The following is a 25,634-nucleotide window of genomic DNA, read 5'->3' as shown; positions in this document are numbered from 1 at the left end:
AATGAAAGTTTCTCCACTTCCAGGACCAGCTGGCTGCTGAGAACTGTCTAACAGTGTCAGGTCAGAGAACAGAGGGGACCTGGATGACTACAGTATGCATGATGGGTGGATTCCTGTGTAGCACCATGCGTGAGTCCTTGTACAGTGGGGAGAACAAGTATTTGATACACTGCCGATTTTGCAGGTTAGACAGATTGATTTTAATTAATAAGTACATAGAGGAATTATTTAATTCCGTTGACAGTTTCTCACAGTTGAAGTGTACCTATGATAAAAATTACAGACCTCTACATGCTTTGTAAGTAGGACAACCTGCAAAATCGGCAGTGTATCAAATACTTGTTCTCCCCACTGTATATGTCCCAGCACCTTATGTGTGTTTTATGTAAGAGATTATATTACTTACAAGGAAGGATAGACATCGATGTCAGCGATAAGCAATTTTAATCACACACGAAAAGAAAATGTTTACAGTATGTACTGTGGGCTTTGGTTTATTTCTAAAAAAAATATGATGTATATACATTGACCCTGGGATAAGCTGGTAGGGGAATCTGTAAGAGGACTGCAACACTTAATTTGATGCTTAGCTACAATAAAATACTATAGAATATGGACTATCATCTACAATAGGCTCTGAAAATAGTGATTGCAATCTAGCAAACTTTTGGATGTCGTATCTAGTTCAACAACTAGTGCATGTGCTTTGGATGAAAGTTCATGATTTTAACCTGAGGGATGAAGTTTTCTCCATATGATAGACTGTTGCTAGACTGGGCAAAGGTCTGTAGTTACTAAGGGCAATTCCTGTTCATGCTATGTCTTGATTGGACAATAGGGTGTCAACCAGCCATTAAGGAGCAAATCAGATTTCAGAACACCCATCATATGGACAGGAAGGGATGTAGGTGTCTTCTACAATGACAAGTGCTACTTGCTGTGATAGGGACATCATGCCGAGTTCAAATTAACTGGGAACTTGGAAATCTCTGACTTCCGACTTCAGTATGCTCAAGACAACTGGGAACTCTCAGAAAAACTTGCTCCAACAGGGAAAAATCGTTTGGAACGTTCATCTAACTCAGAATTCCGACTCAGGAACTCAGCCTCTTTCAAGAGCTCTGACTTTCCGACCTGAAGATCACTGACGTCTTGATTTGACATTGTATTTTTCAGAGTTCACAGTTGTCTTGAACACACCATCAGATCTTATATTACAGGGATACCTCAATACCTCATGAATAACATGCTAGGAATTCAAATGATCTGGAGAGAGTTGGTGAAAGGAGGACTTTGTTCGCTGAATTTTCCTAGGCAGCCATTGGAAAAGCATCTTGCACAACTTTTTGCTTTTAACCTTGGACTTGGTCATGGTCTTAGTGATGGCGTTCGTCAGCAGGGTGCTGTTGTGGGGCAGGGAGGGAGGAGTGTTGTTGTCAGCCCTCTGAGGATACAAAACCTCCAAGAAACGTCTCTCTTGCTGCCTGAAGTCATACTCCACACTGCAGGGATAGAGAGATAGAGCAAGAGAGGGTGAAAAAGGAGGAAAGCAAAAACAGGAGGAAAGAGTCCGCCGATCTGACCATGCTTCCTGTGTCTCACCTATATACGATACAAGCAGTCTTCTGACAGGTGGAGCACTCCCGGAGGTCCTGGCCTGTCCTGTAGCATCGCAGACTGAAACAAAGAGCAGGAGATGTTAACTAGAACAAAAGAGGCTTCTCTCTAATTCCTTCCCTCTTCTCTGTAATGTCAGCCGTTCACTTTCTCTACTCACTCCTTCTACTTCCCTTTCTATTTCTTCCCTTTCTCACGTTGGCTTTCTCTTTCTCTTCCCCTCTATCTCTTACCCCTTGTTGAGAGCATGGCTCATCTCAAGGTCTTGGATAATGTTGAGAAGTGTAGTGATCCTGTCCTGGTTGGCTGCCAGGCTGGCCTCCACACACTGCAGCCTCCTCTGGAGAGGGGCTGGCCTGCTGCACTGTGGGGAGGGGGGCAGCAGCAGCAGGTCTGTATCAGCCGGGTGGGAGTGAGCCAGCCTAGGGTCGTCTCGGGAGGGTTGTGGGATGGTACTTGACAACAAAAATACTGGATGAATCATCTGGTGTGTCTGATTGGGATGGGTGGGGGTGTAGGATGCTAGGTGTGCCATGCGTGATGGTGGCAAAAGGGGGTTGTACTTGGGGTTTATGGCTTTGTGTGTGAGGAGCTCAGTGATTGTGTATGGACGGGCCTGTGGTATGAGTCGGTGTGTGGGGCTTGTGCGTTTGTGTGGGGTTGGTGTGGAACGGAAGTCTGTGTTTATGTGGGTTGGTGTTTCGGTGATGGGTTTGACATGTGCAGTAGTGTTTGTCTGTGATGCAATGAGGGGCTTAGGATCTGTTTGTGTCTGTGGTGTGCTGGAAGGTGGAGCATAATTTGTGTATATCTGCCTGTCAAGGCTGAATCTAAATGTGGTATTTGCATGTGTATGTAACACGCTGGAGGGAATGTGCTCTTTGTGACACTCAGATCCAGGTTTTAGGTTTGTGAAAAGGTCTCCCTGATGTTGTGTGACAATGTGTCCCTGCTGTTCCCATTCTTTGTTTATCTGTATTTCAGTGATGTGTTTTGGAAGGTTAGTGACCTGTGATGCATTGAATATTCCAGAGTGTCTTTCCTGATGTGTCTGTGATATGATGACAGGAGTACAGTGTCTACTTTTGTTAGACAGAGACAATACTTTGGCATATACATTTGCATGCATTATTGGATCAACAACAAATCTGTTATGAGAGCTGGTGTGAAGGGCAGCGGTTTGTTCAATATGTGTATTTATAAATGTGCTGTTATTCTGTGTGTTAGTGGTTGATCTGTTTGATGGGTCAGGTGGTTTATTGTTGTGTGTCTGTGTCATGATCAGTGGTCTACAGATCGTCAGTGACGTGGATGAGGACTGATGCTGCGTAGCTGTGTATAAGGCATTTGAAGAGAGAGAGGATATAGTTGTATGTGATGCGTTATCAGCGTTAGGGGGTGTTATGGGGGATGCATTAGCTGAGTCAGGGGAACTAGGTGTGTGTGATGTGTTTGACAGGTTAAGGGTATGGAACAAAGGTTTTGTGGGTGTATTTGTGTGTGATGGGTTATAATAGCTTGTGGGAGTAGTTGTGTGTGATTGGTTATAATAGCTTGTGGGAGTAGTTGTGTGTGATGGGTTATAATAGCTTGTGGGAGTAGTTGTGTGTGATGGGTTGTAAGGGTAAGAGAGAGGGGCTTTGCATGGTGTGTTTGCTGCTTTTAGAGTTGTAGCTATGTATAATGTGTTAGCGAGGCTAGAGAGTGTTGTTCTATGTATCGTTTTAGTAGCACTGTTTAGGAGTGTTGTGGTTGTCGTCGGTGTGCTTTCAGGGGTGGGAGGTGTAGCTGTGTGTGTGTTAGCAGGGTAAGGGGATGCACTTCTATGTAATGTTGTAGCAGTGTTAGACTGTGTTGTTGTGTTTTCAGGCTTAGGGGCTCTAATAACATGGGATGGATTAACATGGTTTGGAGGAAAGGTTCTGTATGGTGTGTTTGGAGGGTACGGGTGAGTAGATGTACATGATGTGTTTGATGGGTTGGGCTGTGTATTTGGGTGTGTGGGTGTCTTTGGATGTTTACGGTGTGTGCGTGGCGTGTTTGCCCTGGTGGCTATTGCGATCTGAGGATACATTTTGAGTATTTTCGGTCGAGGAATCTTACTCCAGTGAGATGGGGTCTCAAAGGTGTTGGCATCTGCACGCCTGGGTTCAATAGTTGCCTTAGTGACTGTTATAGATTTTGTGTGTAAGATGGTTCTTTGGCAGGTTGGCTTGTCTGAGTGTGTATGTGAAGGTGTAACTATGGTTTCTACTGGGGCTCTGATAGAGGTATGCAGGGGGTATGTATGATGTGAGGTATAACCATTAGTCTGTTTCAGATCTTTGGTTTTCCATGCAGGCGCTGGGTTTGCAGGCAGGTTGGGCTTCCTGTCTTTATTGTTGTGAATAGGGGGTTTACAGCGGGGGTGGGTGGATTGAGATTCTGTTTGTGTCAGCTGTCTTCGTAACAGATCCCTGTCTGCAAGCCTCGGAGTGGAGCATGTAGAGTTCCTTTCTTTCTCAGTATGTGAAGGGAGAAGGTGGTTTCTGTCTGTGAGTGAAATAGGTGTTTTCATGGCTGTTGATCCTTCAGGGCATGCAGAGGAAGGGCTCTTAACTTCCAGACTGGCATCTCCATCTCCAGCTCCAGGTACCACAGTCTGTCTCCGTCCACAGTGTCTGCACATTTGCTGGAGCATCCAGAGAGGTGGGGGAGCAGGTGGTTGTTTTGCATTCCCACAATATGAATGTGCCACAGAATGTTCTTTAGGTTTTGATTGGTCCCTTCCTCGAGAGGACATGGTCGAGACAGGCTCCGCCTCATCACTGCCATCAATACAAATCCCTCCTATAGCCTCCGAGTCAACGATGCTGCCATTTGTGTAGCGCAAGTCCCGCCTCCCTTTGATCTTGCCGTTCCCCACGCCCCCTAATAGGTGTGGGTTAGTCTTGATTGCTCGGGCATAGCAATAAGTCCCACTTTTCCATTGGTTGAAGACCAAATTCTCTGTAAGCTCACTGGAAATCTCTTCAAATGTCACACCCTTTTTGGTCTTGGAATCTAAACTCCTTTGTTTTGAAAGAACACCTCTTTGTCTGACACTCTTAGTCCGTCTGATTCCGTCCTCTTCCTTTGCCTCTTTTGGGATGTAGCCATTGCATGTAGGAGTAATGCTTCTTTCTGATTGACTGGGGAATGTGCCTGTTAGTTTTGTCCTGTGCAGGATGGGTGGAGCTCTCACGCCGGGTGAAGTCTGCACTCCGATGCTGCACTGGGGACCCCATGTCAGTGGCAGCACTCCCCCAGCCCTCTCCCCCCCTGCTGTACTCCAACCACGCACCCCCACCAGGGCAGGAACTCCCAGTACTGGCACAGGAGTGGTCAGGTCAGCCGCCCGTCTCCCCATCACCTGGCCGACTGACTCAGTTGCCTGAAAACCCAGGAGAGCTTGTGTCCACCATCACCATCACATCTATGGGAAAGTCAAGGTTAGTTTACTGTAAAGAGCACATTAGGATGTCTCATTTTGATAAGGCACTGTGAAAGGAATCTGTACCAGGGCAGAACAATTGGATTCCAACAAAGTACAAATCAAGGACACTGCCAGAGCTGCCCATACGCATCAGAAATAGAGGACAAGCAAAGGTCTAAAGCCTTGATAGCAAATTGGAGATAGTCATGAATAATGGACCTTTTCTCATCTACCACAAGTTAGAACAAACATGAAAGAATTTAGAAGGATAAACCCTACACTGACAATGTGAGAGATAAACCCTACACTGACAATGTGAGAGATAAACCCTACACTGACAATGTGAGAGATAAACCCTACACTGACAATGTGAGAGATAAACCCTACACTGACAATGTGAGAGATAAACCCTACACTGACAATGTGAGAGATAAACCCTACACTGACAATGTGAGAGATAAACCCTACACTGACAATGTGAGAGATAAACCCTACACTGACAATGTGAGAGATAAACCCTACACTGACAATGTGAGAGATAAACCCTACACTGACAATGTGAGAGATAAACCCTACACTGACAATGTGAGACAATATTATGTCAGAAAATGTAGAAGAGGTTGTTTTAGTATTGTGAGCTGGATTACAGTACCCTCATAACACCAAGGTGTCACAGAGCAGGACAGGGGGGTGCATGACAGTCAAGAAACACAGTCTTTGGAGTCCTTCCTTTGACCCTTGCTTAATTTTAGTCAAAGGAAAACCTTACTGGATTCAGCACATTATATTCAGAACATAAAAGCATGGTCTGCCCAGGTTCTGTTTCCTTCAGAGGTCATATTTCACAGAGATCATCTAGTCACAGCATGACTCCTGTGGTGACCTCTCTCTCTGTCTCCCTCATGGGCATCCTCTCACACCGTCCTGTCCCCACCTTGGGCGGGGGGATAATGTATGAATTTATGCTAACGACTTATTAAAGCCTGACAAGGGGAAATGAATCAGTGACTGTGTGTGCATTTAACTGACGCAGTAAATGCCAGAGTAGCCGAGTGTGTATGTGTGTCTTTATTTGACTGATGCATGCAACTATAGTTTGTGGCCAAAGCAAGGACAATTGTGTGTGTGTGTGTGTGTGCGAGTTTAGTGTGTATAAGAGGCAGTGTGTGTGCCTAAAACAATGTGTGAGTTTGCATTTGCTGATACAGTAAAATACCTAAAGATAGCTGTGTGTGTGTGTGACTGAGTGTGTGCATGCAAAAAAAAAAATTGTCCCACAGCCCACCCTCACCCCCCAGGCTTCATGCAGCGCTGTCAGAATTGCAGGCAGATCATCTAATCAGTTGTGCCTGCAGGCACCACTCTTTAACTGTCACATTGTAGATGTCAGTTGGTTGTAGTCCCAACTGACCCCATTTGATGTCACTACGGAACATTCCGTGACAAATGCCTTAGCCCCTCCTCATACACAGTTGATCAATCTGCCAATAATTCCCTTTCTGACACTGTAAAAGAGGGGTAAACAGTGTCCTCTCATCATCACTATATAAAGGCTAGCGGATTTATATCCAGGACAGAGCAATGACGAACCTGTCCCCTGCCTTCACAGTCAATCTTGACCAGGTCACTAAGCATGTTCAGGTGACTTACCATTTGTCAGCGTTTGTCAAACCTTGGGTTGAGCTGTGGCACGTTTCACTTTGTCCTTTCGGTGTTCTGGGTCCAGACATGGGGGTCCACCTCTCCACCTGGCCTCCTCTCCACCTTGCCCCCCTCCTCTGTACTCCTCTGCTCAAAGTCTTTGAGGAGGGGGGCACTGAATGACTCTTTTTTTGATGAGGTTGAACTCCTTCTCCCTTTCAGTCCCTCCGTGGCACCCACAAACTCACATGAGCATACACTATGCAGTCTAACAGTGGTGCAAAGCCATATTCCCTTCTGGTAAGTATTCCAAAAGCTCTGAGTCACCACTAATCTGGCTCCCTCAGACTAGACATGTAGTCCAGCTGCGTTCTCTGTTTATTCCCTCTCTCCTCCTTTATTTTGGTCCCTCTCTTCCTTCCTACCTCCCTGTTCACATCATAACACAATGATGCACTGCCCTACGTTCAGCACTCTGTCCAACTATCCCTCTCCCTTCCTCTCTTCCTCCCTCTCTCTCTCTCGCTTTCTCTTTCTCTCTCACTATTCCCTTTCTCATGCGCACACACAGAACTATGGCTGGGTGACTGGCATCCGAAATTCATCTGAGGGGAAGGAGAGAGAAAGAGAGTGAGACAGAAGGAAGTGACTAAAATCACAAGGGAAGGGACTGGGTGAAAAGTACCACCAGACTTGAAAAACAAGATAAGGCAAATTACTGCAGGGTATCACACCAGCAGAGAAGACATGATATTTCACCCTGTGTCTCTCAACACATCATGTGGGTGATGGGGTGACAGCAGTTTCTGCATTGTACACTTTTTAGTTCATTTTGTGATACAAGAAAGAAAAATACATTTTTGGCTAATTTTAAACTGTGTTTTTTTCTAATATTCTGATGACTTGTCCTGCTTATGATGATATTGTAGCGATCCTTGCTATATGAACCACTTTACAATTTCCACCATAGGGTTAATCCGGTTGGCGCGATACGTATGGTTTTTGCCTTTTCATGCCAGCGACCCGGATTCACTTCCCTGCCCCACCATTCGCTACAATAGTCTGGAGCTAATATTTCTGCCATGGACTGTGTATGTCCATAGTACGTTGTGACACAATCTAACTACAGTACCCGCTACACATATTTAATACTCTCTCAGAATATAACATATTTGACAGAATTATTAACAACACAATTCATACAAAGCAACAGTGAAATCCAATATTCAACTTCACAAACAAATGGAATCAGGATTATACTGTATAACTGAAATAGTATTTGACAATCAGATTATTATTTTTTACAGCGCAATCACCATGATCAATGTACAGTGTAATGGCACATGGTTTAACTCTGAGGTAATTGCAGCTTTATATCCATGTCTTATCATTGTTATTACCCCTATTCTGAGTTGTTAGTGCAGGCAGTGATTGTTTTATTGGGTATTGCTGCCATCTACTGTTTCAAAATATACGGTACCATCCCTCTGAACAACTCCACAAACACATGCTTATGATACGAAGTTATTTCAATATGTTTACATTTTATATATCCAGGAAACCCCAGATGTTGACCAAAATAATATTGAATCACAAAGGTATCACGTTGTATAGTTGTCAATCTTGCATTTATTAGTGAGAGTAAATTACACTGGTCATATTCGAGTGGTATCCCCAGCATCAATACACTTTAGTGAAGCTTCTCATCACAACATGGTGTTTATTTCACATTGGGAAGAGAAGGAAGCCATTGAAGATAGTACGGTTATTTGAAACATCATAAGCCCTCTCACTGGTTTTCATGTATACCACATCACCCTCCTCCAGATGTAGCACAGCTGCATTAGACACAAACTTTTTATGCCCACCGCTATTGATTTCATCAACATACAATACTGACTTTTTTATACTGACATTTTTATAAAGCAAAGCACCCATCCAGTTTGTACCAATACCACAAAGGGTAAATCTGAAGTAGTAGACCCCTCTCACTGGCGCAGAGAAGATATCTGTATCAGAGGGAATTAAAGGAGAGAGATCATTCCTAACATAGAGATGAGCTCCAGTTTAGTGTTTTATTAATCAGATAACTGTGTGCTTCAGTACACATTCTTGTGAAGACATTACTATACCTGTAATTGGGTGGTAGTGGTTGCTGATGTTTGAATACAGTACCTTGCAAAAGTATTCATCACCCTTGGCGTTTTTCGTATTTTGTTGCATTACAACTTGTAATTTAAATGGATTTTTATTTGGATTTCATGTAATGGACATACACAAAATAGTATTTTCAAGAAATTCACAAAATAAATAAATGGAAAAGTGGTGCGTGCATATGTACTCACCCCTTTTGCTATGAAGCCCCTAAATGAGATCTGGTGCAACCAATGACCTTCAGAAGTCACATAATTAGTTAAATAAAGTCCACCTGTGTGAAATCTTAGTGTCACATGATCTGTCACATGATCTCCATATATGTACACCTGTTCTGAAAAGCCCCAGAGTCTGCAACACCACTAAGCAAGGGGCACCACCAAGCAAGCGACACCATGAAGACCAAGGAGCTCTCCAAACAGGTCAGGGACAAAGTTGTGGAGAAGTACAGATCAGGGTTGAGTTATTTAAAAAATAACAGAAACTTTGAACATCCCACGGAGCACCATTAAATCCATTATTAAAAATTGGAAAGAATATGGCACCATAACAAACCATTGCTTAAAGAAAAAAATAAGCATACACGTTTGGTGTTCGCCAAAACGGCAGCATCATGCTGTGGGGATGTTATTCATCTGCAGGGACTGGGAAATTTGTCAGAATTGAAGGAATGATTGATGGCGCTACCTGTTTCAGTCTTCCAGAGATTTGAGACTGGGATGGAGGTTCACCTTACAGCAGGACAATGACCCCAGCATACTGCTAAAGCAACACTTGAAGTCAATAACTACAGACCAGTATCCCTTCTTTCTTTTCTCTCCAAAACTCTTGAACGTGCCGTCCTTGGCCAGCTCTCCTGCTATCTCTCTCAGAATGACCTTCTTGATCCAAATCAGTCAGGTTTCAAGACTAGTCATTCAACTGAGACTGCTCTTCTCTGTGTCACGGAGGCGCTCCGCACTGCTAAAGCTAACTCTCTCTCCTCTGCTCTCATCCTTCTAGACCTATCGGCTGCCTTTGATACTGTGAACCATCAGATCCTCCTCTCCACCCTCTCCGAGCTGGGCATCTCCGGCAAGGTCCACGCTTGGATTGCGTCCTACCTGACAGGTCGCTCCTACCAGGTGGCGTGGCGAGAATCTGTCTCCGCACCACGTGCTCTCACCACTGGTGTCCCCCAGGGCTCTGTTCTAGGCCCTCTCCTATTCTCGCTATACACCAAGTCACTTGGCTCTGTCATATCCTCACATGGTCTCTCCTATCATTGCTATGCAGACGACACACAATTAATCTTCTCCTTTCCCCCCTCTGATAACCAGGTGGTGAATCGCATCTCTGCATGTCTGGCAGACATATCAGTGTGGATGACGGATCACCACCTCAAGCTGAACCTCGGCAAGACGGAGCTGCTCTTCCTCCTGGGGAAGGACTGCCCGTTCCATGATCTCGCCATCACGGTTGACAACTCCATTGTGTCCTCCTCCCAGAGTGCTAAGAACCTTGGCGTGATCCTGGACAACACCCTGTCGTTCTCAACTAACATCAAGGCGGTGACCCGTTCCTGTAGGTTCATGCTCTACAACATTCGCAGAGTACGACCCTGCCTCACGCAGGAAGCGGCGCAGGTCCTAATCCAGGCACTTGTCATCTCCCGTCTGGATTACTGCAACTCGCTGTTGGCTGGGCTCCCTGCCTGTGCCATTAAACCCCTACAACTCATCCAGAACGCTGCAGCCCGTCTGGTGTTCAACTTTCCCAAGTTCTCTCACGTCACCCCGCTCCTCCGCTCTCTCCACTGGCTTCCAGTTGAAGCTCGCATCCGCTACAAGACCATGGTGCTTGCCTACGGAGCTGTGAGGGGAACGGCACCTCCGTACCTTCAGGCTCTGATCAGGCCCTACACCCAAACAAGGGTACTGCGTTCATCCACCTCTGGCCTGCTCGCCTCCCTACCTCTGAGGAAGTACAGTTCCCGCTCAGCCCAGTCAAAACTGTTCGCTGCTCTGGCACCCCAATGGTGGAACAAACTCCCTCACGACGCCAGGTCAGCGGAGTCAATCACCACCTTCCGGAGACACCTGAAACCCCACCTCTTTAAGGAATACCTAGGATAGGATAAAGTAATCCTTCTAACCCCCCCCCCCCCTTAAAAGAGTTAGATGCACTATTGTAAAGTGGTTGTTCCACTGGATATCATAAGGTGAATGCACCAATTTGTAAGTCGCTCTGGATAAGAGCGTCTGCTAAATGACTTAAATGTAAATGTAAATGTTGAATGGTTTACGGGGAAACATTTAAATGTCTTGGAATGGCATAGTCAAAGCCCAAACCTCAATCCAATTGAGAATCTGTGTTATGACAGAAAGATTGCTGTACTCAGTGGAACCAGTCCAACTTGAAGGAGATGGAACAGTTTTGCCTTGAAGAATGGCCAAAAATCCCAGTGGCTAGATGTGCCAAGCTTATAGAGACATACCCCAAGAGTCTTGCAGCTGTAATTGCTGCAAAAGGTGGCTCTACAAAGTATTGACTTATGCACGCTCAAGTTTTCCGTTTCTTGTCTTATTTCATGTTTGTTTCACAATAAAAAATATTTTGCATATTCAAAGTGGTAGGCATGTTGTGTAAATCAAATGATACAAACCCCCCCAAAAAATCTATTTTGATTCCAGATTGTAAGACAACAAAATAGGAAAAATGCCAAGGGAGTGAATACTTTCACAAGCCACTGTATGTTTTTGTAGACCATGGTTGTTCCACTGTTGAAGGGTCCCAATTCTCCACTGATTCCCAGTGAGGCAGAGAATGCTACATTTGGTCTGTCTGTGAATAAAGAATCAAAAGAAATTGACAATATACAGTAAGTAACATGAGGCAACATACAGTGCATTCGGAATGTATTCAGTCCCCTTGACTATTCCACATTTTGTTACGTTGCACCCTTATTCTACAACCGATTAAATTGTCCCCCCCCCATCAATCTACACACAATAACCCATAATGACAAAGCAAAAACAGGTTGTTAGAAATGTTTGCAAATTTATAAAGATTAAAAAGCTGAAATAGCACATTTACATAAGTATTCAGACTTTTTACTCAGTACTTTGTAGAAGAACCAATGGCAGCGATTACAGCCTTGAGTCTTGGGTATGATGCTACAAGCTTGGCACACCTGTATTTGGGGAGTTTCTCCCATTCTTCTCTGCAGATCCTCACAAGCTCTGTCAGGTTGGACGGGGAGCGTCGCTGCACAGCTATTTTCAGATCTCTGCAGAGATGTTCGATTGGGTTCAAGTCCGGGCTCTGGCTGGGTCTCCCAGTCCCTGCCGCTGAAAAACATCCCCACAGCATGATGCTGCCACCACCATGCTTCACCATAGGGATGGTGCCAGGTTTCCTCCAGACGTGATGCTCAGGCCAAGAAGTTCAATCTTAGTTTCATCAGACCAGAGAATCTTGTTTCTTATGGTCTGAGAGTCCTTTAGATGCCTTTTGGCAAACTCCAAATGGACTGTCATGTGCCTTTTATTGAGGAGTGGCTTCTGTCAGGCCACTCTACCATAAAGCCTGATTGTTGGAGTACTGCAGAGATGGTTGTCCTTCTGAAAGGTTATCCAGTCTCCACAGAGGAACTCTGGAGCTCAGTTTAGCCAGGCGGCCAGCTCTAGGAAGAGTCTTGGTGGTTCCGAGCTTCTTCCATTTAAGAATGATTGAGGCCACTGTGTTCTTTTGGACCTTCAATGCTGCAGAAACGTTTTGGTACCCTTCCTCCGATCTGTGCCTCGACACAGTCCTGTCTCAGAGCTTTATGGACAATTCCTTTGACCTCATGGCTTGGTTTTTGCTCTGGCATGCACAGTCAACTGTGGGACCTTATATCACAGGTGGACTCCAATCAAGTTGTAGAAACATCTCAAGGATGATCAATGGGAACAGGATGCATCTGAGTTCAATTTCGAGTCTCATAACAAAGGGTCTGAACATTTCTAAAGACCTGTTTTCGCTTTGTCATTGTGGGTTATTTTGTGTAGATTGATGAGGAAAAAATGTTTTTCATCCATTTCAGAATAAGGCTGTAACGTAACAAAATTTGGAAAAAGTCAAGGGGTCTGAACACTTTCCGAATGCACTGTATATCTGTTATTACAATGCACATTCCTTGTTTTGTATTTCATGATGATTTTGTGGTAATAGCTTCCACCAGGGTAGAGTAAGACTTTCATTAAGTTTCACTTTAGCACAGACCTATTCAGTTATAACCGTGAAGGACTGTGACCTGTCATGGAACACCATCTCCAAAAAGGCAGGTGTAGTCTTGTGGAAGCCATAAGTTCCACATATGAATATAGAGGACTAAGTAAGTCAGTAGGTTTTCAGTTATACAGTACCAGTCAAAAGTTTGGACACACCTACTCATTCAAGGGTTTTTCTTTTATTTTTACTATTTTCTACATTGTAGAATATTAGTGAAGACATCAAAACTATGAAATAACAGATAAGGAATCATGTAGTAACAAAAAAAGTGTTAAACAAATCAAAATATGTTTTATATTTGAGAGTCTTCAAAGTAGCCACCCTTTGCCATGATGACAGCTTTGTGCACTCTCACTCTCAACCGGATTTACCTGGAATACTTTTCCAACAGTCTTGAAGGATTTCCCACATATGCTGAGCACTTTTTTGGTTACAACATGATTCAATATCTATTATTTTATAGTTTTGATGTCTTCACTATTATTCTACAATGTAAAAAATAGTAAAAAAGAAAGAAAAACCCAGGAATGAGTAGGTGTGTCCAAACTTTTGACTGGTACTGTACATGCTTTCCTAATTCCTAGTTGCTCGTTATACAGGTGTGTAATCGCACTGACATGCAGATAATGCGATTTAGAAATCATCCTAACATTAAAATAAAATAATATTTGTAACAAGTAATGGACCTAACCTTCTTAGTATCCCAAATGATGCAAATAACTGTTGATAATGTTCTGAATGTATTGTGGTTTTGGGGATGAGCCGCATCTTTTTAATTTTTTACATGAGTTGCCCTTTTTCAGATAGTCCACTTTCTTCTCAATAGCTATCAACCTGGCCTCCACAGCAGATATATATGTTGATTGTGCTGAAATGAATGACATTACTGTCTGAGTATAGAAAATTGCCATGGGATAGGCTAAGAAGAATAGTCATCAGTAGCCTAATTCAGCTTCTTTCTTTCTCTTTTGATCTTCCACCTGGCTCTCACTGCTTCTCAAGCCTAGCCTCCATGGCTGAGAGTAAACATACATTGCAAGAATATCTTGAGGTTATGTTGACAAAGAAACGCATGGTCCCAAAATCATAATACAAGCATCATCACAAAATCATACACGTCTGGAAAGTGTTACTGTATTATTTATTTGTACCTGCTGTCATGCCCTGACCTTAGAGATCCTTTTTATGTCTCTATTTTGGTTTGGTCAGGGCGTGAGTTGGGGTGGGCATTCTATGTTTTGTGTTCTATGTTTTCTATTTCTGTGTGTTTGGCCGGGTGTGGTTCTCAATCAGAGGCAGCTGTCTATCGTTGTCAATGATTGAGAACCATACTTTTCCCACCTGTGTTTGTGGGTAGTTGTTTTCTGTTTTGTGTTGCTGCACCTAATAGGACTGTTTCGTTTTCGTTCATTCTCTTTGTTATTTTGTTTAGTGTTCTGTTTAAATAAAAATAACATGAACACTTACCACGCTGCGCTTTGGTCCACACCTAATTCAACAGACGATCGTTACACCTGCTTTGTCTTTCTCCAGCTTCTCTAAGTAACCCTCCGTGGCTCTTATTTTGGTCTCGATCACTATAAGATACATAAATGAAAACGAATAATAAAAGAACAACACCAACTTCATAAATAGAATAAGAATAAAATGTGAGGTTGGGTTGAATATTCATGCAAGAGCACCCGACAACAATTTTTCCCTACGCAGTTCCTCTAATATACCGTCACTGGCACTGAGTCTGGTCTTCAGGGCCAAGGCAACAGATATGCTATCGTTGTGAATTGATGTGATCATTGATTTAGGAATTGTTCATCAAAGTGATCTTCATATTTTACCTGCATCGCTAGTCCTCAGTTCTACCACTCAGCTCTCAGTGTTTTGTCTCCTAGAGATGAATGTACTTTTGTGCGAAAAGTGCAAATCAATCCCAGAACAACAGCAAAGGCCCTTGTGAAGATGCTAGAGGAAACATGTACAAAAGTACTCTATCCACAGTAAAACGAGTCCTATATCGACATAACCTTAAAGGAAGCTCAGCAAGGAAGGAGCCTCTGCTCCAAAACCTCAATAGAAAAGCCAGACTACGGTTTGCAACTGCACACACAAAGATCATACTTTTTGGAGAAATGTTCTCTGGTCTGATGAAACAAAAATAGAACTGTTTGGCCATAATGACCATTGTTATGTTTGGAGAAAAAGGGGGAGGCTTGCAAGCTGAAGAACACCATCCCAACCGTGAAGCACGGGGGTGCCACCATCTTGTTGTGGGCGTGCTTTGCTGCAGGGGGGACTGGTGCACTTCACAAAATAGATGGCATCATGAAGGAGGGAAATATTGTGGATATATTGAAGCAAAATCTCAAGACATCAGTCAGGAAGTTCAAGCTTGGTCGCAAACGTGTCTTCCAAATGGATAATGACCCCAAGCATACTTCCAAAGTTGTGGCAAAATGGCTTAAGGACAACAAAGTCAAGGTATTGGAGTGGCCATCACAAAGCCCTGACCTCAATCCTATAGAAAATTTGTGGGCAGAACTGGAAAAGTGTGTGCGAGCAAGGAGGCCTACAAACCTGACTCAGTTACACCAGCTCTGTCAGGAGGAATGGGCCAAAATTCACCCAACTTATTGTGGGAAGCTTGTGGAAGGCTACCTGAAACGTTTGACCCAAGTTAACCAATTTAAAGGCAATGCTACCAAATACTAATTAAGTGTATGTAAACTTCTGACCCACTGGGAATGTGATGAAAGAAAAAAAGCTGAAATAAATAATTCTCTCTACTATTATTCTGACATTTCACATTCTTAAAATAAAGGGGTGATCCTAACGCACCTAAGACAGCTCCACTCTCTGATCCATCACAATTTTATTCAGTTCTTTCAGCTCATTCCATATCTTAAACTGGTTGGTTGTCTGTTTTTCAATAGAGGTATCAACTTCATTTCTTCCAATCTGACCACTCTCAACCGGACTCTGTCCTTCTTTATTGATACCCAGCTGAGGGATGTAATTCTCCCTGACCTCCTCACCATCTTTCTGTCCCTGTGTCCCACACAGACAAACAAGTAACTCCAGAGATACTAAAACAGCCCTCATCATCATTACACTGTATTATACAACCCGGTAGTGAAGTGTGTTTCCGGATCCTGAACACCCTCTTTATACATGTCTAGATTAGTTGATATTATGTAACCGTCATCTTTGTTCTCTAGTAAACAACAAGTTCAAAACCTAATGATTAAATATGGAATCCATCTCAAGACATCATTACTCATTCTCATTATCTTTGAATAATTTACACACTGATGTCTGGAAATGTTTGAAACTTTCCCAAAGTGTTGTGGGAGAGAATCAACCTGTGGAATATGTCAAGGTCTGGTGTTGTATTTTTGCCACGTGTCTCTGCCATGAGTAGCTGCTTTTAGAGTAGCTACAGTCTGTAAGGGCACATACTGTAATACAAAGAGAAGAGTGACTATTGAAAAATAACAGTTTTACCTCTTTCTACAAAACAAATGTCCCCATTCTCATTACTCTGTAGCTCTCTTATTCTCATGTTTTCCCTGTATTTCCCTCTGCAAACCTGTTCCACAACTGTACAATAGAAGGCAGTATTGCCCCACAAATGTAACTGTCATAAAAAAATAAAAAAAGTTTAACTAGGCATTTCAGTTAAGAACAAATTCTTATTTACAATGATGTCCTACCCCAGCCAAACCCAGACAACTCTGGGCCAATTGTGCCCCGCCTTATGGGACTCCCAATCACAGCCAGATGTGGTACAGCCTGGAATTGAACCAGGTACTATAGTGACACCTTTTGCACTGAGATGCAGTGCCTTAGACCACAGTGCCACTCAGAAGCCCAAGCATTGAGACCGACTATGATGATGGTAGTTCTATATGAATATACATTAGGTCATTTCCAATAATAAGTATTGGAATTTCTCTTTATGAAAAATGTACAGTCAATGGCCAGTAATTTATGGGCCAATTCCTATGAAAAGGTTATTTGGCTAAACACCAAATAGGATTGTCATTCACGTTTATTTCACATGTATTTCATGTTTTGAGATCACATGCATCCTTAAGTATTTAAAATAGGACAAAATAGAAAGTCTATATGTGTCTAATTGGATGATAATGAATATTCAAAATCATAATGCGTGGCTCATTATATATAATGCCATCTATCCCCTATGGCCCATAATGCAACATAAAGCCAAATGTCATTGTTGATTTGTATATTGGGTCGATGCTGCGGAGGTGACAACTGTGAAGAAGGGGGGTGTGAAGGGTTCAGTTAATTTTGCAGTAGCTTATCTGTGTGTGATCCTAAGTGTTTGTTTTAGAATGTGTCTGTGCGTGTTTGTGTATTTGTGTTCGTATGCATTTGTGTGTGTGCACATGCGTGCATTAATGTGTTTGTGTGGCATATCCACAACTAATTACCATAGCCTAGTCCCCATGGTAATCCATGTCAGTGTTAATTAAAGTACTTTTCTGTGTTTTACGTGGACTGAAGTAAAAAAAAAATGTTTACTGCATGTATTTACATCCCCATTTGCTGAAATTTGAGTGGCCAACAAATGTTAATTTGAATAAACAGTTAGCAAGTGGGACTATGGGGAGAGTCTTCTCTCCAGAACATGGTTTTCACATTTACATATTTTGATCGGTTTTAACCAGACAGGAATTGAGTGACAGAGAGGGAACCAATAAAACATGACCCCTTGGGATCCAGGTGACTTCTGCATGGCTTCCATTCACGCAACATCATTACTTTTTGATTGTATGGAGACACATAAACACAAGTTGAGTGTCTCAGAAAAACGAACACAAAGGACGGTACAATACCACATACAAACTCTTCCTTTACGCTGAGTGTGCTGACAGGCCTTGACAGGAGCCATGTGTGTGGGAGAGGACACTGCCATGCCATCTGTCTGTTTGTGTTACTGTTAATGATTCTGTATAGTGTGAGCAGGGCCACAATGTGCTTGGCATTGTGCAATACCTTTAGAATCTGCTCAACTCTTTTAGTTGGGCCAGCTGCACTTATATTAATTTGTCCACTTGGCAGAAACATTGCAGTGCCAGCACCTCATCACAAAGTCCTCACAGCCAGCAGCTACAGCCACTCTAACGGCCTGCTTGTTTACTACAAAGCCCTTACAGCCATGGCTTCCAGAAACATGTTTGATTCATGACAGGAAACTTGGGGGATGCTAATCAGGGTGCAGGTGCTTCTTAACTGGTTACAGACAAACAGATAGGAAACTTGGAGATGTTGTGGTGCTATCTAAACTCACTGTGTGTCTGTGTGTGTGTGTGAATGTTGCCCTACAGTGTATCTACAGTACCACAATGTCCTAATAATTCACTAGAATGTCCTGAAAAGGTAAGAAAGCAAGAACTTTGGGGGGTTTTGGGGGTTCAGATTAAGTTTAAGTTTAGGGTTAGCAAAAATAGGTGTTTAGAAGGCTGTCAGGTTGGATGGGGAGCGTTGCTGCACAGCTATTTTCAGGTCTCTCCAGAGATGTTAGATCAGGTAAAAGTCAAATCAAATCAAATGTTATTTGTCACATACACATGGTTAGCAGATGTTAATGCGAGCGTAGTGAAATGCTTGTGCTTCTAGTTCCGACAATGCAGTAATAACCAACCAGTAATCTAACCTAACAATTTCACCACAACTACCTTATACACACAAGTGTAAAGGGATGAAGAATATGTACATAAAAATATATGAATGAGTAATGGTACAGAACGGCATAGGCAAGATGCAGTGGATGGTATAGAGTACAGTACATACATATGAGATGAGTAATATAGGGTATGTAAACATTATATTAAGTGGCATTGTTTAAAGTGGCTAGTGATAAATTTTTTACATAAATTTTTCAATTATTGAAGTGGCTGGAATTGAGTCAGTATGTTGGCAGCAGCCACTCAATGTTAGTGGTGGCTATTTAACAGTCTGATGGTCTTGAGATAGAAGCTGTTTTTTAGTCTCTCGGTCCCTGCTTTGATGCACCTGTACTGACCTCGCCTTCTGGATGATAGCGGGGTGAACAGGCAGTGGCTCGGGTGGTTGTTGTCCTTGATGATCTTTATGGCCTTCCTGTGACATCGGGTGGTGTAGGTGTCCTGGAGGGCAGGTAGTTTGCCCCTGGTGATGCGTTGTGCAGACCTCACTACCCTCTGGAGAGCCTTACGGTTGTGGGCGGAGCAGTTGCCGTACCAGGCGGTGATACAGCCCGACAGGATGCTCTCGATTGTGCATCTGTAAAGGTTTGTGAGTGCTTTTGGTGACAAGCCAAATTTCTTCAGCCTCCTGAGGTTGAAGAGGCGCTGCTGCGCCTTCTTCACCACGCTGTCTGTGTGGGTGGACCAATTCAGTTTGTCCGTGATGTGTACGCCGAGGAATTAAAACCTTCTACCCTCTCCACTACTGTCCCGTCGATGTGGATAGGGGGGTGCTCCCTCTGCTGTTTCCTGAAGTCCACGATCATCTCCTTTGTTTTGTTGACGTTGAGTGTGAGGTTATTTTCCTGACGCCACACTCCGAGGGCCCTCACCTCCTCCCTGTAGGCCGTCTCGTCGTTGTTGGTAATCAAGCCTACCACTGTAGTGTCGTCTGCAAACTTGATGATTGAGTTAGCATGGCCACGCAGTCGTGGGTGAACAGGGAGTGCAGGAGAGGGCTGAGAACGCACCCTTGTGCGGCCCCAGTGTTGAGGATCAGCGGGGTGGAGATGTTGTTACCTACCCTCACCACCTGGGGGCGGGCCGTCAGGAAGTCCAGTACTCAGTTGCACAGGGCGGGGTCGAGACCCAGGGTCTCGAGCTTGATTACAAGTTTGGAGGGTACTATGGTGTTAAATGCTGAGCTGTAGTCGATGAACAGCATTCTCACATAGGTATTCCTCTTGTCCAGATGGGTTAGGGCAGTGTGCAGTGTGGTTGCGATTGCGTCGTCTGTGGACCTATTGGGCCGGTAAGCAAATTGGAGTGGGTCTAGGGTGTCAGGTAGGGTGGAGGTGATATGTTCCTTGACTAGTCTCTCAAAGCACTTCATGATGACGGAAGTGAGTGCTACGGGGCGGTAGTCGTTTAGCTCAGTTACCTTAGCTTTCTTGGGAACAGGAACAATGGTGGCCCTCTTGAAGCATGTGGGAACAGCAGACTGGGATAATGATTGATTGAATATGTCCGTAAACACACCAGCCAGTTGGTCTGCGCATGCTCTGAGGACGCGGCTGGGGATGCCGTCTGGGCCTGCAGCCTTGCGAGGGTTAACACGTTTAAATGTTTTACTAACGTCGGCTGCAGTGAAGGAGAGTCCGCAGGTTTTGGTAGCGGGCCGTGTCAGTGGCACTGTATTGTCCTCAAAGCGAGCAAAGAAGTTGTTTAGTCTGTCTGGGAGCAAGACATCCTGGTCCGCGACGGGGCTGGTTTCCTTTTTGTAATCTGTGATTGACTGTAGACCCTGCCACATACCTCTTGTGTCTGAGCCGTTGAATTGCGACTCTACTTTGTCTCTATACTGACGCTTAGCTTGTTTGATTGCCTTGCGGAGGGAATAGCTACACTGTTTGTATTCGGTCATGTTTCTGGTCACCTTGCCCTGGTTAAAAGCAGTGGTTCGCGCTCTCAGTTTCGCGCGAATGCTGCCATCAATCCACGGTTTCTGGTTTGGGAATGTTTTAATAGTTGCTGCGGGTACGACATCGCCGATGCACTTGCTAATAATCTCGCTCACCGAATCATCGTATTCGTCAATGCGGAACATATCCCAATCCACGTGATCGAAGCAATCTTGAAGCGTGGAATCAGATTGGTCACACCAGCGTTGAACAGACCTGAGTATGGGAGCTTCCTGTTTTAGTCTCTGACTTTAGGCTGGGAGCAACAAAATGGAGTCGTGGTCAGCTTTTCTGAAAGGAGTGCGGGGGAGGGCCTTATATGCGTCACGGAAGTTAGAATAACAATGATCCAGGGTTTTACCAGCCTACCAGCCTAGGGTCTGAGGTCCTGAGTGCTCTATGGCAGGTTTTCATTAAGGATCTCTCTGTACTTTGCTCCGTTCATCTTTGCCTCGATCCTGACTAGTCTCCCAGTCCCTGCCACTGAAAAACATCCCCACAACATGCTGCTGCCACCATCATGCTTCACTGTAGGGATGGTGCCAGGTTTCCTCCAGACGTGATGTTTGGCATTTAGGACAAAGAGTTCAGTCTTGGTTTCATCAGACCAGAGAATCTTGTTTCTCATGGTCTGAGAGTCCTTTAGGTGCCTTTTGGAAAACTCCAAGCGGACTGTCATGTGCATTTTACTGAGCAGTGGTTTCCGTCTGGCCACTCTACTATAAAGGCCTGATTGTTGGAGTGCTGCAGAGATGATTGTCCTTCTGTGTAGGTTCTCCCATCTCCACAGAGAAATTCTTGAGCTTTGTCAGAGTGACCATCGGGTTCTTGGGGGAGAAGGGACCAAGGCCCTTCTCCCCCAATTGCTGACTTTGGCCAGGCAGCCAGCTCTAAGAAGAGTCTTGGTGGTTCCAAACTTTTTCCATTTAAGAATGATGGAAGCCACTGTGTTCTTGGGGACATTCAATGCTGCAGAAATGTTTTGGTACCCATCCCCCGATCTGTGCCTCGACACATTCCTGTCTTGGAGCTCTACGGACAATTTCTTCGACCTCATGGCTTCGTGTTTGCTCTGACATGCACTGTCAACTGTGGGACCTTATATCGACAGGTGTGTGCCTTTCCAACACATGTCGAATCAATTACACTTACCCCAGGTGGACTCCAATCAAGTTGTAGAAACATCTGAAGGATGATCAATGGAAACAAGATGCACCTGAGCTCATTTTCGAGTCTAATATCAAAGGGTCTGAATACTTATGCAAATAAGGTATTTGTGTTAATAAAATAAAAAAATTGCAAACATTTATAAAAACTTGTTTTTACTTTGTCACTATAGGGTATTGTGAGTAGATTACTGAGGATTTTATTCAAACCATTTTAGAATAAGGTTGTGATGTAACAAAATGTGTAAAAAGTGAAGGGGTCTGAATACTTTCCGAAGACACTGTACATATTGTTTTTATTTTTTATTTTCTTTGGCACCGTGTATATGTCCCTCCAGACTCACAGCTCTGAATATTTTACTAGCTGGGGATTAAAAATGCAGCAGGGCCTCTAATGAAACACTCATCTACTCAGATGTGTACAATAGAGAGGGTTCCGTGACCTCCCTTGTTCCCCTCGCCACTACCCACAAAACACTTCTCCCTCACGCCGTTCAGCTCTGCTCATGCACGCTGGGCATCACCAAACAGCGCACACACACACAGCCTTGTATAACTAACCTTGTGGGGACACAACATTTAGTCCCATTCAAAACTCCTAACCCTAACCTTAACCTTAAAGCCCCTAGAAGTAGCATTTGGTCCAATTTTTGTTAGTTTACTATTTTTGTGGGGACCTCTTTTACAGAAAAAAAGCAGGTGGGCAAAGGGCTATTAACCCAGTTTAAACCTTACAGAAAGATAACAAGTGGACAAAGTGCTAATGACCTAGTTTAAATCTTACAGAAAGATAACAGGTGGACAAAGGGCTATTAACCCAGTTTAAACCTTACAGAAAGATAACAAGTGGACAAAGGGCTAATGACCTAGTTTAAATCTTACAGAAAGATAACAAGTGGACAAAGGGCTATTAACCCAGTTTAAACCTTACAGAAAGATAACAAGTGGACAAAGGGCTAATGACCTAGTTTAAATCTTACAGAAAGATAACAGGTGGACAAAGGGCTATTAACCCAGTTTAAACCTTACAGAAAGATAACAAGTGGACAAAGTGCTAATGACCTAGTTTAAATCTTACAGAAAGATAACAGGTGGACAAAGGGCTATTAACCCAGTTTAAACCTTACAGAAAGATAACAAGTGGACAAAGGGCTAATGACCTAGTTTAAACCTTACAGAAAGATAACAGGTGGACAAAGGGCTAATGACCTAGTTTAAACCTTACAGAAAAATAACAGGTGGGCAAAGGGCTAATGACCTAGTTTAAACCTTACAGAAAAATAACAGGTGGGAAAAGTGCTTATGGCCCAGTTTAAACCTTACAGAAAAATAACAGGTGGGCAAAGGGCTAATGACCTAGTTTAAACCTTACAGAAAAATAACAGGTGGGAAAAGTGCTTATGGCCCAGTTTAAACCTTTTATGGGTTTACCAGAAGACTACTAAATACTCCAAGTTAATGGTTAACCACAAGGTGTTTTTAAAAGAGACTGATGTTTGGAGTATATTGCATACTGAACTAGCTCCATGCATATTTTCCCAATGAGAGCTTTTCTAGTTCCATTGGTGTTGCTGATCTGTCATTTGGGAGTAGCTAAGGACATTCCAAGTGAAGATGAATCCTCTCACTTACAGACAGCCCTTCACTTTGACATCAAGTCTGAGCTGAGAGATCTGAGAGACATGGTGGTGCTGCAAAGAGCAGAGCTGAGCCGCACCATGACTGAACTACGAGACACTAAGACTCAGGTGGAGGGGCTGAAAACAGAGAACTCAGGTGATAGCAGAAAACTAAGCCCACTATCAGTTGACTGAGTAATATTATACTCTGGTTAATTTCCATTGTTGACATGAAAATTATTTCATTTTGTTTTAGTCATGGAGTCCAGGCTGATGAGTTCTGAAGGACAACTTGAGGCATTGAAGACAGAGAATGCAGGTAAAATGTACAGTTAAATATCAGTTTGTTTAGTTAGTTTGGTCATCAAATGAACTATTGTTAATGTAGCCATAGAAACCAGGCAGAATATAGGTACCTAATTATCTTGACATTATGATTGCTAATGATCAAGACACTCATTTTGTGTTCTCCGGGGTATTTTCCTGCAAACGTTTGTGTAATTTTTGTAACTCCAGCCATACTGAGCAGGGTAACATCCACTGAGAGTGAGGTTGAGAAACTGCAGAGGGAGAATGCAGGTAAAACATACATGGAATTATGGTACTTCTAAATAACATGTAATGTGATTTGGGAATAATTCCTTCCCCTTCCATTTCTGAGTGTGAAAAAGGTCAAATGTTTGTCATTGTCATCATCAAATCATTCTCTTTATTCTCCTGCATTCACAGAGAGACCCAAGGTGGCATTTTCAACCTCTTTGGGAAAAACTGGACACCAAGGACCATTCAACACTGCCACCACCGTAGTCTACAAGAACATCTTCACAAACACCGGTGAACACTACAACCAAGCTACAGGTACTGTACTGTCTTCATCAACATCAGTCAACGGTTAGTGTAGACTATATCCTACGTAGTCAAATACAAGTGCATCTGAAGTTTTTAAAAAAAACAGCACAACTTTTAAAACTGCTTGATGTTGGTGGCAGGTTGCGTTTGATGCCCCATGATTTTGTTTAGTGCAATCAAGATCATACATTTATGTCAATGTGCTACAGGTACGGTCATGTAGTGTGCAGCACAAGTCTTGATGATCTCTATGATTTCCCTCACATCCAGGTATCTTCACAGCACCTGTGAGAGGGGTCTACCACTTCAGCTTCACAATGGGTGATTTTCTCCAGTCAACTGTTATGGGCCTATCCCTGTTCAAGAATGATCAGCTAATAATTCATTCAGGGGAAGTAGGTGACCATCAGCAGTTTAGAAATGCATCCAATGCAGTCATACTACAGCTGGAAGTGGGAGATGTCGTTTTTATGCAACTCCCTGCAAACTACAGGATTTATGATGATTCAAATCACCGTAACACTTTTACTGGCATTCTACTCTTCCCTGTTTGAGAAAGTTTTAAATGTGTTGTGATGATGAACATCAATGAAGTGCTTTTGATGAATGAAGTGCTTTTGACCAATCTTGTTTCATTTAGTTATTACTGCACAGAGACATTATTCACATGCACCTGCACTCCCACGTGCACACAAACCCACACTTCTGATCCAAAACACATGCTGCATTATTCACTTAGACCAGTAGGGGGTAGTAAATGCCTATATTTGGTTGTGTGGTCTTTCAAGTGAGATGGAGACAGACAACACAGACCTGTATTGTGAATGGATTGATGGATGGAAATTATTCAACCTCGCCATGGCAACACATATATTTGCTATGTATGGTGGTCAGTAAGGATATCTTATTGCAAGGTGTACGTTTATATACAATGTGCAATATGATATTAAACTTTTCAGGAAGTTAGGAACCAATATACACAGGCAGTAATGGAAAGCAAAAGCTAGGTTTTTCAAACAGAAATTTGCATCCTGTAGCACAAACTCAAAAAAGTTTTGGGACACTGTAAAGTCCATGGAGAATAAGAGCACCTCCTCCCAACTGCCCACTGCACTGAAGCTAGGAAACACTGTCGCCACCGATAAATCAAAGATAACCGAGAATTTTAAAAAGCATATTTCTACGGCTGGCCATGCTTTCCACCTGGCTACCCCTACCCCGGTCTACAGCTC

At 43.4% G+C, this 25,634-nt stretch overlaps 2 protein-coding genes across 3 annotated transcripts; one reads left to right on the top strand and one right to left on the bottom strand.

Annotated features, from left to right (window-relative positions):
- Positions 1 to 427: 427 nt before the first annotated feature.
- On the bottom strand, positions 428 to 7,312 carry LOC139535885 (INSYN2B protein-like). 2 transcript variants are annotated; one of them, XM_071335772.1, is made up of 4 exons: positions 6,722 to 7,312; positions 1,851 to 5,071; positions 1,603 to 1,677; positions 428 to 1,502 (listed from the first exon to the last, which is right to left on the bottom strand). In XM_071335772.1, the coding sequence occupies exons 2-4, from the start codon at positions 5,003 to 5,005 to the stop codon at positions 1,250 to 1,252; spliced, it is 3,483 nt and encodes a 1,160-aa protein (XP_071191873.1). In that variant the 5' UTR covers positions 5,006 to 5,071; positions 6,722 to 7,312; the 3' UTR covers positions 428 to 1,249. The 2 variants fall into 2 exon arrangements, with proteins under 2 accessions (XP_071191873.1, XP_071191878.1); XM_071335777.1 differs by lacking the exon at positions 1,851 to 5,071.
- A 16,060-nt stretch (positions 7,313 to 23,372) lies between these two features.
- On the top strand, positions 23,373 to 25,027 carry LOC139568352 (complement C1q-like protein 2). The gene is made up of 5 exons (XM_071390123.1): positions 23,373 to 23,710; positions 23,810 to 23,872; positions 24,070 to 24,132; positions 24,283 to 24,411; positions 24,673 to 25,027. The coding sequence occupies exons 1-5, from the start codon at positions 23,461 to 23,463 to the stop codon at positions 24,954 to 24,956; spliced, it is 789 nt and encodes a 262-aa protein (XP_071246224.1). The 5' UTR covers positions 23,373 to 23,460; the 3' UTR covers positions 24,957 to 25,027.
- Positions 25,028 to 25,634: the final 607 nt, after the last annotated feature.

The sequence above is a fragment of the Salvelinus alpinus genome, chromosome 1 (assembly GCF_045679555.1).
Source record: "Salvelinus alpinus chromosome 1, SLU_Salpinus.1, whole genome shotgun sequence".
Lineage (NCBI taxonomy): Eukaryota > Metazoa > Chordata > Actinopteri > Salmoniformes > Salmonidae > Salvelinus > Salvelinus alpinus.
The sequence above is the reverse complement of the archived record's forward strand: the minus strand, read 5'-3'. Positions and strand labels throughout refer to the sequence as shown.

What these genes read in the sequence shown, in the direction of transcription:
- LOC139568352 (XM_071390123.1), top strand. Translation starts at nt 23,461, where the DNA reads ATGCATATTTTCCCAATGAGAGCTTTTCTAGTTCCATTGGTGTTGCTG. An exon ending in GCTGAAAACAGAGAACTCAG is followed by an intron (nt 23,711 to 23,809) that starts GTGATAGCAGAA and finishes ATTTTGTTTTAG; the next exon opens with TCATGGAGTCCAGGCTGATG. An exon ending in ACACTACAACCAAGCTACAG is followed by an intron (nt 24,412 to 24,672) that starts GTACTGTACTGT and finishes CCTCACATCCAG; the next exon opens with GTATCTTCACAGCACCTGTG.
- LOC139535885 (XM_071335772.1), bottom strand. Translation starts at nt 5,005, where the DNA reads ATGGGGAGACGGGCGGCTGACCTGACCACTCCTGTGCCAGTACTGGGA. An exon ending in AGCCATGCTCTCAACAAGGG is followed by an intron (nt 1,678 to 1,850) that starts GTAAGAGATAGA and finishes TCTTTGTTTCAG; the next exon opens with TCTGCGATGCTACAGGACAG. An exon ending in ACTGCTTGTATCGTATATAG is followed by an intron (nt 1,503 to 1,602) that starts GTGAGACACAGG and finishes CTATCCCTGCAG; the next exon opens with TGTGGAGTATGACTTCAGGC.